This window comes from Adiantum capillus-veneris, chromosome 24 (assembly GCF_014529385.1).
Source record: "Adiantum capillus-veneris isolate H3 chromosome 24, ASM1452938v2, whole genome shotgun sequence".
Classification (NCBI taxonomy): domain Eukaryota; kingdom Viridiplantae; phylum Streptophyta; class Polypodiopsida; order Polypodiales; family Pteridaceae; genus Adiantum; species Adiantum capillus-veneris.
This window is the reverse complement of record NC_140954.1, coordinates 10,462,769-10,474,721: the sequence shown is the minus strand read 5'-3', so window position 1 is coordinate 10,474,721 and position 11,953 is coordinate 10,462,769. Positions and strand designations below refer to the sequence as shown.

The window sequence follows — 11,953 nt, the reverse complement described above, 5'->3', positions numbered from 1 at the left end:
GTGAAAATTTGTAGGTGGCATAGAGCAATCGGAGGCATTGTACCAACCAATCTGAAGGAATACTTGAGGGAGGGAGATGTGGTGATTTGACTGTATGGTGAGTTGGTGATGTTCGCAAAGGAAGCGAGGGTGACAAGTAGGCATTGCAATGATGGACTTGCATGAGAACTTGGTCGATGCAAATGCTTTAGATGCTTCGCTTGATGCCATTTCCACATTCGTTATGCAGTATAGGGCCAATGCCTTGATGCAATCATTTGTACCATTCATTTAATGAAGAGATTTGTTGCTATCAGTTGAGTCCAATTTTTTGTTAAAGTCGTAGGTCCCTATCTTGTGGAATGTGGAAATATTTTTCTAATGCATGTTTTTAAAGTAAGGCACGCCACACATGTTTGGCACATCACTCTGCGTGGAAAGCAATTGATTGTCTTGAGTGAGCGTCGTACTTCTAAAGCATTGATTTTGGTCCCCACCAAGGGAACTGCATGGCCATTGCAACCAAGCTGATCACCATGCCAATCTATGTGTGTGTTACAAAAAAAAATGTGTGTGTGTGTGTGTGTGTGTGTGTGAGAGAGAGAGAGAGAGAGAGAGAGAGAAGGAGGGAGGGAGAGAATGTGATATAGGATCTTGAGTTCAAGACTTGTTCGATAGATCTATGGGGGCTCTTGGGAATGTTCTTACAATGTTAAAATTTCTCTTCTCCGAGATACAATGCGATCTACCATAAGTATTAGGGCTTGAGTTCAAGACCTGTTCGATAGATCTATGAGGTCTCTTGAAAATGTTCCTACAAGCGTTAAAATTTCCTCTCTCTCTCTCTCTCTCTCTCTCTCTCTCTCTCTTCTCTGCTTCTTGTCTTTAATTGTTCTGGTTTTGCCTACGATGTAAATAAAAATTCTCTCGTAACCCACAGGGTGATGGAAGCCATAGAAAAGAGCAGAGTGAAGAGGGACATGGTTGTTGCAGCTCCGCCCAGGCGGATGCATCCAAAGCACTTTATATGGGATACATCGCAGCATGGGAAGCAGGGAGGCTGGACGAGGCCATTACGAGGCTGGAGCAGGTCTGCATCATTCCTCCAATTGAGGTCGTTCTTCGTATCCTGCAAAAATGCAGGGAGAGCAAAAGCCCGGTTTTAGCCAAGCGCTTGCTTATGTACTTTCGCAACAATGGGTTGCAAGATCATGCCTTGGTAGGCAATCGCCTGGTGCCTGCTCTTGTGGATTGTGGAAACATTCTTGAAGCTGAGTTTACCTTTAAGGGGTTGGCTCATAAAAATGAGCATTCATGGACTTCCTTAATCCTCTGGCATGCTCGTGGTGGGCATTTACAGCATGCCTTTGATCTTTACCAAAAGATGCAGGAAAACGGTATCCACCCCAGCAGTTTTACCCTTGTAGCATTATTGAAGTCCTGTGCAAATTCAAGGGACATTACAGGTGGACGTCAAATGCATGTAGATGTCGTGCAGAAAGGGTTTGATACAGATACTTTTGTTGGCAACACTTTGATCGACATGTATGTGAAGTGTAAGCTAACTGCAGAAGCATGGGAAGTTTTGAATGGGATTGTAACTCGCGATGTTGTGCTTTGGACTTCTATGATTGCAGGATTCGCTGAATGTGGACTAGCTTGTGAAGCCATAAAGTGCTTCAAGCAAATGCAGCAGGAAGGTATCTCTCCTAATGCATTCACATTTTCTTCTGTGTTGAAAGCTTGCATTGATGTGGATAATGTTTATGATTTACACGAGGATATATTATTTAAAGGCTTTGAAAGAGATTCTCATGTTGGCAAATCGCTCATTGCCATGTATGTGAAGTACTATAAGCTTGTGGAGGCACAGAAAGTTTTTGATACTCTTTCTGTCCATGATGTTGTGTCGTGGACTGCACTACTTTCCGGGTATGCTGAATATGGAGACGATCAGGAAGCAGTTGAATGGTTTAAGCAGATGAGGGTGCATGGAATTCCGCCAGATTCTTTCACTTTTTCGAGTGTTCTAAAGGCTTGCACCAACCTAGGAGCTTTAGAGAAGGGTTTGGAAATCCACAGAGAGATAATTCAAGAAGGCTATGAAACAGATCCTATTATCGGGAGCACTTTGGTGAGCATGTATGCCTTTTGTGACTCATTGCAAGAAGCACAAGAAGTTTTCAAAGAATTGCCTGCACGATGTGTTGTCTCTTGGAACGCCCTGATAGGGGGCTTTGCTGAACACGGACCTGTCCAAGAAGCCTTGAAATGCATGCAAATAATGCAAAAGGAAGGCATCTTTCCAGATGCTTTTACCTTTTCCCAATTGATGAAAGTTTCTGGTGCTTTAGGCACCAGAAGCAGGGGACAAGATCTGCATATGGAAACTGTATACAGAGGCTATGAGATAGAAGATTTTGTTGGTCGTTCATTGGTTGGGATGTACACCAAATTGGGACTACTTGAAGATGCACAGGAAGTTTTTGATCAGCTCTATGTTCAAGATGTTGTTTCATGGACCACCCTAATCACAGGGTATACCGAACATGGGCTTGCCAAGGAAGCCCTAAAATGCTTTGATCACATGCAGAAGTTGGGTATTCTCACCGATGGTCTTACGTTGGCGTGTGTGCTAAAAGCTTGCAGAATTGTGGGAGCTTCTAACAAGGGTTATCAACTACATCAAGAAGCTTTAAAGAAGGGCCTTGAGACAGATCCCTTCGTTGGCACATCTTTGCTTGACATGTACGTGAAAGGCGGGTCACCTGCAGAGGTGCATGTAATGGTTAGCAAGCTTTTAACTCGAGACATCATTTCGTGGAATGCCTTGATTAGTGGTTTTGGCATTCATGAGGGCCATTGGGCTGTACAGTGTTTTGAGAATATGTTATGCATAGGTGTGAGGCCGGATAGTGTTACATTTGCTTGTGTGATCACAGCCTGTAGTCATGCCAGCCTTGTGCTCAAGGGTGAGGAGTTTTTCAGGATGATGATAGAAGACTATAGTCTTTCCCCTACAGTAGAGCATTATACCTGCATGATTGACCTGCTTGCTCGCACAGGACTCTTACATGAAGCGCTTAAGTATCTAGAGAGCATGGATCCTCCTCCAGACACGCAAACATTAAGAGCTTTTCTTAATGCTTGTAAAACATACGGGGGAGTGGAGCTGGCCTCAACCTGCCTCGGTCAGCTTGTGCAGATCAATCCAGATTTTGCCTCTTTCAACTCGTGTATTGCAGAAGATTATGAGGACGGTTGCATTCAGGAAATGAGAGAGTGCCGAGACCTTAGTTGAGACTATCGGTATTGCATGAGCGATATAGAGTCGAAACGTGTTTGAACATCCCAAGGGGCTGCTGTCAACATGCGGCATGTCTCGCAAGGTTTTAGACATATGTAGTGGATCGTCTCGACAAGATCTGGTGGCTGCAGGACTCTTATGTGTAAACATCGCTGCATTGCTGTGCATGGGACATGGGGCAAATTTTGCTAAAGGATTTGAGATTAGCCTCAAGATTAGGCACTTGGATGGGATTAGATCTTGGAGTGGAGCAGCAGCTTCTTCTTTAGGGCTCGTAGAAGTACCTAGCATTGAGCAAAATCTCAGCCACCTTTCTTTTTTTTTTCTGCGAGGGGGGTTCTGAGATGTCATAAAGTAAATGTTTGTGATGTCACATTGGATCCATTTGGACAATGAGCAAGGGGGTCAGTGTGATGGATGCAATCTTCTTATGAGCGGAGGGACAAAGGGTGCCCCAAGGTCCACGCAATCGTATGGCTGGAGTGTATTTGGGGCAAGTTCACCTGCAAAGACTTTTTGCTAGGATGTTATAATATATTTGCAGGTAAGAGGGCAGTTGTCTAAGAGGACTGTGTTGCAATGAAAACTGATTACTGGTGGTAGAAATGCTATTCCAACCCTTATCAAAATTTGGACAGTCTTGGCTAAGTTTCACTTATTGGAGGCAATTTTTTACATATTGGTTTCTCCCTCTCCATGTCGAAAACGTTGAGTACTTGGCAACTGTTCTTTTTCTGTGAACTTAAAGAACCTTCTTTGATTTGTATGGTAGAGTGCACATGCAATTCACTTGTCCAAATCCTTCATGTGAAAGTTATCACACAACTTGGGCTTTAAAGCAGCTACCTGAAAGCTGTTCTTCTTGGCTATAAGCATATTAACACATAAAGGCAATAGATTGTAAAACTAACATTTTTAGTTTTTTTCATATAGAGGCAATGATCAATTTGTTTACAGCCTTGGAGACCTTATGCATGCATAAAACTTACGATATCATTCCCTCGGAGAGCTTGGCCCCCTGTCACACTCGGATAGGCGGCCATTCCACTTTTTGGAAAACGGTCAGCCAAAGGCTGTCACACTAGGCTATATACTAAACAATGCTAACTCCCCCCTTAGTATCTGCTGTAGCCAGATGGTAAGGCATCTGTCTTTCTAGCTGACTAGCAGGGCTCAAAACCTGTGGCTGCGCTTTTTGCAATTGGCTGCTTCATTAGAAAGTTGGCCGGCCTCTCTTGCCCGCCCCTCTGACAAAGGTTCGCGGCCAAGTTTTACCTTTTTCATGGCAAATGGAACGACACCATCTCAGCATGGCCTTGCACACCCCGTTCCAGTGTGACACAGGCCTTACTTACCAAGTTCTCTTTGCCTTTAGCAACACAACTCTCTAGCTACTATATTCTCAAGATCACATGTAAGAGTATTGCTTAACATCCATGTACTCTCTAGTAATCAAAGCAAGAATTGTACGTAGAGTGGTGAAAAGACCATCAAAATCTATACCTTGTTTCTTGAACCCTTTTGCAACCATCTCCAATTATTTGAATGCAATCTTCAACCTATAACTCATCTACTTGTATCAACATCCCATAATTAGCAAACAAAACATACCTATTAGGGACTCTTGCAAACTTCACATATTCAAGTGACGGAATTCGTACCCAGTCCGAGTCTGATTCTCACTTATTCTTGTCTCCACTTAACATACCTTCATCATAGCAAAAGGACTCTTTGCAATATGTCAATACTGCATAATCAAGAGATGGAACATATTTATCAGGGACTCTTGCAAACCTCTTTATTAGTTGAGCATTCTCACCATGTGGTACAATTCTATCTTTATGCACATTGGGAAATTTTTGGCTTCTTCATCCTCCCTTTGTTACCCAACATGTGGTGCTCTATTAGGTACTATTTCATCTGCTTGGACCACCATCCAACATATCTCAATGATTGAAACACGCTACTTATGCATCTTCAACTTTGAAATAAACGTCATTACTTCTAACAATCTTTGTAACATTTGTATCTCATAAACGATATCCTGTCTCACGTACTCTGGCATACCTGAAAATTATGTGCTTTCTTGACTTCGAATCAAGCTTACTATGCAATTCCTTAGGCACATGGCAAATAGCTTTACAGCCAACGACTATAAGATACTGGAAAATTAAAAGAGAAGTCAAGAATGTTGGCTAGATTGCACTCATCTAGACAAGGAATTCTCTCTATTATATTAGCTTAAACTCACTGATGTGAGCAATGATGTCACCATGCGTGTTATTTGGGCAATATAGGCCCCTCTTAATGTACGCATATGACGTTGATTTCGACCTTTCCAATAGTTATCGTTCTTTTCATTGTTGTTGATGGGGTGGTCTCTTTTCTCCTCTCACTCTTACTCTCTCCCCATCCCCAAGATGGTTTCAGAGCTTATGCTTAGTAGATAGGATTGGTGATTGGCTTAATCACTTAGATTAAGGCCACCTGAATAGGAATAGTAGCTCCTTAATCTAGGCTAAGGTAAGGCTAAGGTACCATGTTCTAATAACTAATCAATGTAATTAGTATCACATTTAAGTTTGTAAGCCATTGCATATTAGGTTTTTTTCTTATTATCCTCTAATGACAGATTAGTCATCTTGCCTCAAGCCATCAGCACTATCTTTACATTTTGCATTTAGTTTTTGACGGCTCCATCATGAAAATGCTACAGCGTTTTAAAACGCTAGTGGCAGCCTTGCTTTGAGGAGCAGCTTTGGCCCGGGAGAGAGGGTGTGGAGCGACTTGGAAAGCGACTTCGACGAGAGCTTTGCAGAGCGGTTTTGGAGAAGGAAATAGAAGCAGAGGGTGCGGTGAGCATTGTACGTGGGAGCGACTTTATGCCAATCTTGCGGCTCGGGAGAGGTGACCAGTTTGGAGTTTAAGGGCCGGGAAATTGAATTGCAGAGAAGTGGATCGGCATTAGCTTGGAGTTCTTGCGGCTTGGAATTTGGAGCGGCGAGGAGATTTTTTGTGTCCTACTGGAGTGCGAGAAGGTACAAAATACCAAGTTTTGCAACTTCAACAAGGCACCCCCTTGCTCGAGCACCCCCGACAACATCGACCAAAGACAACCAAAAGCTATGAATAACGGATCGTCAACCATCCATTTAGCGGCCTATGCATCGGCACAGTTCTTAAGAAACCCGTCAATGTGTTTGGCTCGAGTTTGTGAAGTCGAAAGCAAATGGAGGAGTTTACTAGAGGACAGCGGCAAAGGTCAGTTGGACAAGGATGGCAGTACTAGTAGCTGCCTCGGTACCCGGGAGGTACGACCACAATCATGATTGTGATTCGACGCTTTGTTTGGCTCGAGAGTTTGAAGCCAAGGGCAAAAGCAAGAATTCACTTGAAGACAGTCACAAGCAAGCTGGATAGAGATTACGGTAATAAAGATTTGATAGAGGAGGTCGGCATGGCAAAGAGGGACAAGCACTGCTCCCTATAATTAATTTGAACCCTTATGTTGGAGTTCAAGTTATTGGTGTTTAGACTTGTAGGTCGGAGTTCAATGTACATGCATTTGGCAGGGAACCAATCAAACGTCTAAAACACTATGGATGGGTTAGCCAATTCATTGTTGTTGGTCAGATTATGAACATAATATGTTCCAACAATTCATTATTTTGGAGTTTTATATTTTGGACGTGATGTGTTCACAGTTCACGAATGGGGATTATTGGACGTAGTATGGTCTACAGTTCAAAGTTTCTACAAAGGCAAAGTTTCTACAAAGGCAACCGATGCTCAAGATGGCATTATTTTCAGGTACAAAGTTGAGAAGAGCAACACCTAAGCGTATCCATGAAGGCCACTACTAGGGTGTCCATGGTAGCTTCTTCATCGACTTGGTCTCACTATTGATGTCCACTATGAGCTACAAAGAGGGTGTTAAAGTTTAGCATCTCAAGTGAGCTGCCCAATGTGATCCCATTAGTAGTTTGGCTTTTAGGTATTTATTTTATTTATTTGTCAAAATCTTGGGTAAGGCAATTTACTAGGCTTGCTATATAAGCAACACCTTGCCTCCATTGTATACACATTCGCTTATTCATTGCCAAGGTTGATTGGTTCAGGAGACTCTCTCTCTCTCTCTCTCTCTCTCTCTCTCTCTCTCTCTCTCGTGCTCACTTCCCTTGGTCTCTACGCTTCCGCATCGTCAACTTTGACATGACCATCATATTGTCAAACCCATACTTTGATGTAGTCAATAATTGAACATGTTACCTAATCATAAAGACAAAAGGACTCGATCTGATGATGTAACGACAATGGTCTCATCGAAAGCAGCATGTGACAAATCTTCAAGAGCAACATCATTCATCAAAACAGTTAACGGAAGCTATTCATATTGTGGCTACACATCAATAGAGTCGAGACAAAATTGTGCTGATCACTTAAAGTCTAAAAACTGATGCATTTTTTAATGTAAGAAGTTGATGCAGTTTTGCAAAAACTTCTAAAGAAAACAATAGCAAAATGATCAATTAAGGCAACTCTTGCCAATCAAGAGATTGTATACAGGGGATCATCGATTCCAGAGGTGACAACCCACTACCTCATCCTTGTAAAAACGACAAGACTTCTAGATTTTCCCCAAAAAAATTATAAGCTAGAAAACAGCAAGGGCTTTGTTTCCAACAGCCCAAACAAAAGCATGAATAAAATCCAAAGTCCGGCCCAGCAAGACAGTAATTGAAACTTGTGGACAACTTTCAGAACAACATCTGAAGCACCTAAACCACCCAAAACTGCAAATATAAACCTGGCAAAATACACATTATATCGACAAGAGTCACCGAAACCAAATAAACCACCTTGCCATTCTTTCAAGAGGACCAGCTCTAGAAATACATTAAATAGACTCAAGTTCAAGTACATTACATCCAGGTTTCGTCCGAGATCAAAAGACATGGTACTCAAACCACTTTCTGTATTGACAAGCTGTAACTGGTAGAGAATAGAAACTCTAGCCACAGGACCGAAGTGATGGCACTGCATACTCCTAACTCTCAAAGTGTAAGTAGAACAACAGAGACTCCTGTCAGAGTGTTGATCATGAATGTACAAGCGGTCTCTTGATGTGCAGATCTCAGAGATGAAGCCTATATGAACAAAAGACTTGCTGCAAAAAATAGTCATGTGGTGTGCCTCAACCTACCACCTCTCACTTCTTGTGTCCAAACTCCATCCACATCAATCAATTTTCACAGATGAAAAGAGATAATGAACAAACCAGAATGACATCAAGAACCCGATGGTACCAGTTGCCAGCATTATAGCTAAAACCATCAAGATGGAGTACCCCATGTAGAGTGCTGCTGAGACCGGGCCACTGAGACTCCTCAGATCGAACACCAAGTAGTTGACAGCATAAAGAAACACATACAATGCAACCGAGCCTGAAGCAAAGAAGGATTTCCACCACCAGCGCCAATCTTCCACACACAAATGCATGTACGTGAGCACCACAGAAACCTCTGAACAAACTAGCACCAGCAAAACTAGCACCACGAATAGGAAGCCAAAGACATAGTAAACCCTGCCAAGCCAAATACTAGACATGATGAAAAAGAGCTCAATGAAAAGGGTTCCGAATGGAAGTGTCCCTGCCCCCAGAACCAGCAGCCACGACGGGTACTTCTGTTGTGGAACTTCTCTGGGAATTTGGTTGGTTCGCACCGGATACTGAATATGCTCTGCCCTTGCTCCAAAATAGCCTCCCAAAAGTGTCAATGGTACTGATATGCAGAACCAAAGAGCCAAAAGGACAAAAAAGAGAGAAATTGGAAGAGCACCAGTGCTCTTACTAGCCCAGAGAAGTAGATTGAGAATTGTCAGAATGCCAAAAGCAATTCCAGGGAAAAAGCAAGCAACTCGCCATGCAATCGATCTCCAGCCTGTAGGGTCGCCATTCCCCTTCATTGTTCTCCAAAGCCTCACTGCCACATACCCAGCCAAAATTCCAAGAAAAAGATAGAGCAAAATCATCCCTGAAAGAAGCATCCCACGAGATGCAGGGGACATGAAACCCAAAGCAGCAAATAAGATAGTCACCACTGCCATCCCAGTAATCTGAACTCCATCCCCTACTATGACACTGAGGAGCTCAGCATGTGGTGGAGCTCGGAAAACATCCCCCACTACCAACTTCCATCCAGACAGCTCTTCTGTCATTTGAGCTTGTGCCTCTTTGTCTAGCTCTTCATACTTGGTCAAATCGCGGCGTACTGTTCGAAGAAAAATCACAAATACAATGCCTGCGAGGAAGGCAATGACCATAAGAGAATTCAGGATTGAGAACCAATGAACTCGGGCTCCTTCCATTTTGAGATAAGCATCCCAACGTGACGGCCAACGGATATCACTTTTCACGAAGGTCACGTCATAGGAAAACGTAATCTGCTCCCCTTCTTGAACAGGCTGTTGAGGACCTTCATCACAATCAACTGATGGAGAGAAATTGTCATACATGTTGAGCTTCGAAACAGAGTCTCCAGCATGCCGGATACTGCAAGGAGTGACTTCAAAGCCCACTACTCGAAAACCAGAGCCACCACCACTACCAGAGGAGACAACATCCAATCCATCTCCTGTAGCCATAGCGCCACCACTACCAAGATCGGTATACTCATGAATCAGAACGGTAAACTTCAAATGATTGATGATAAAATGTTGTTTAAGGCTCTCTTCCTCTTGGTAGCCGACTGGAAACCCTGTAAGAGCTAGCGTGTAATCTCCTGCTTTAACATATCTGATGGCAGGCAGATTATCCAGCATTAGATTGACTTGATAAATGTCTGTTATTCTCTGCTTCAACATCTTAACCGTGCCGGCACTGAGCTTTGCAGTGGTGCAAAGGAAAATACTTGACTCATTGACATTCATGTGAAACTTGTATGGTGAATTCTCAATGCGGTCACCCATAAGAAGTTCCCCCAGATTCTCTGGGCTATGCTTTTCCCCTTCCTGCGGTACACAATAGGGAAGGCTATAGTAACTGAATGGAAGCTCCGTCTCGATAGACGTCAAGGAGTTAACCATCACACCAAGACGAGCATTTGGTGCAAACGTCTTCATGTAGCTTCCAGGTAGATAAAATGCCCCTGCACTGGGCACGAAGATGAAGAAAATTGACAAGAGACTCGAGATGCCCATGAGCCATGCCTGGCAAGTGGCATCCCTGCTGCAAGAGCCCATTTTCAGACCTCAAACTCGCAAAGTCTAAGATCTGGCTAACTCATTGCAAAACAGATATATGGGACAGGTCCATCCTCCCTGCAAATTAACAAGCAGAAAACAAAAGTATTTGTAATTGCAGACGAGAAAGTAATTGGTGCTGGACAAGACAGCATGTAAGATATGGTTCAGCAAGCTGACAGTTTGGGTAGATCCAATTATACTTATGTCTGCTACTGAAAGCATCAAAAGAAAGATCCACAGCGCAAACACAATGAGAAGTATGAGATCTACTTTCAAGCAATGTTCCAACCTTAACTGGACGACAAAAGGTCTCAAAAAACTAGATCGGCCTACAGAGCAACCAATTCCAAGACGCTTGGGGCAGAGATGGATCCGACCTGCAGTAGCAAGAGGCGCCGAAATGAGCCAAGCCCCTGAACAGAACGAACGCGTATAGCCCCTCCTCGTCTGCTGCCGCCTCGTGATCGTCGCTCTCAGTTAAAGTTTTAGCTGGCAAAACTGCCTTTCACTCAAATTTGTCGACGAGCTTTGATCATTTCCCGTAGGTACCCTATGACTATAGAATCTAGATTCTACACCCACTCTTCGGGGAAAACTTATTGTTAGGCTGGGTTCAGACGGGGGGGGGGGGGGGGGGGGGGGGGGAGGGGAGTTAGAAGAAGGTGCGTGCATCACCCATTGCACTGCAAAAGAAGAGGGCTTCTTCCCGGGACCCACCTATACTTGGGCCCCCGGAAGAGCTCTATTGTTGGGCTACTATGCAATGCAAAGGACTGAGAACCTTAGCTGAACCCTACACGATTTGTTTCCCCAATAAGCTGTGCACTTTTGGTTGAAAATCTTTAGTGCCATTATAGTATAGAGCAATGATGCCGCCTTGTGTGAATGTAGGGAGTGCAGGTAGCCTGTCGATGTGCTTGTCTGAACCCGGCCTTAAGGGCCCGTTCAAACGGGCAGCGGAAAAACTGTGTGAAGGGGTGACTTGCAAAGTTGGCACTCGTGCATTGGAGCAAAAGAATCTCTCGAGTTTTGGACAAACCAAAAAATTGGGCGACAAAACACCCCCCCCCCCCCCCCCCCCAAAAGAGAAGAATTTCCACCCACCCTTTCAACCTGAACTGCGAAGATTCGAGTTGAAATGGGGTGATCACTGGCTGGTTGATATAGTGAAAGATGACACCTCTTGTGAACCAAGAGGGTGGTAGTATAAAATTTCGTGAAGGTTGTCGACACCCTCGTATGAACCCAGCCTTACTTGGTAGGCCTTGTTCGGTGGACAGAAATCATAGACAGTGTGATTGTTTGCCCGTTGCAAACACTAAATGATTCTCAAGGAGAAGGCCAAGTATTTTTTAAACAAAATTTTTCTGTTTTCAAACCCTCTCAAATATCCTTCTGGCCTTTTGATTGCAACCCAACACT

General features: G+C 43.6%; 1 protein-coding gene and 1 pseudogene across 3 annotated transcripts; one reads left to right on the top strand and one right to left on the bottom strand.

Annotated features, from left to right (window-relative positions):
- The first annotated feature begins 793 nt into the window (after nucleotides 1-793).
- LOC147425932 (pentatricopeptide repeat-containing protein DOT4, chloroplastic-like) lies at nucleotides 794-4,175 on the top strand. Its single transcript, XM_086498876.1, has one exon. It carries the CDS (start codon nucleotides 1,007-1,009, stop codon nucleotides 3,278-3,280), a length of 2,274 nt encoding a protein of 757 aa, XP_086355002.1. The 5' UTR covers nucleotides 794-1,006; the 3' UTR covers nucleotides 3,281-4,175.
- Nucleotides 4,176-8,128: 3,953 nt separating this feature from the next.
- LOC147425931 (transmembrane 9 superfamily member 11 pseudogene) lies at nucleotides 8,129-11,118 on the bottom strand (annotated as a pseudogene). 2 transcript variants are annotated; one of them, XR_015186120.1, is made up of 2 exons: nucleotides 10,821-11,118; nucleotides 8,129-10,606 (listed from the first exon to the last, which is right to left on the bottom strand). The product of XR_015186120.1 is annotated as a transmembrane 9 superfamily member 11 pseudogene, transcript variant X1 (transcript). The 2 variants fall into 2 exon arrangements; XR_015186121.1 differs by having other exon boundaries at nucleotides 10,909-11,118.
- Between the last annotated feature and the right edge of the window lie 835 nt (nucleotides 11,119-11,953).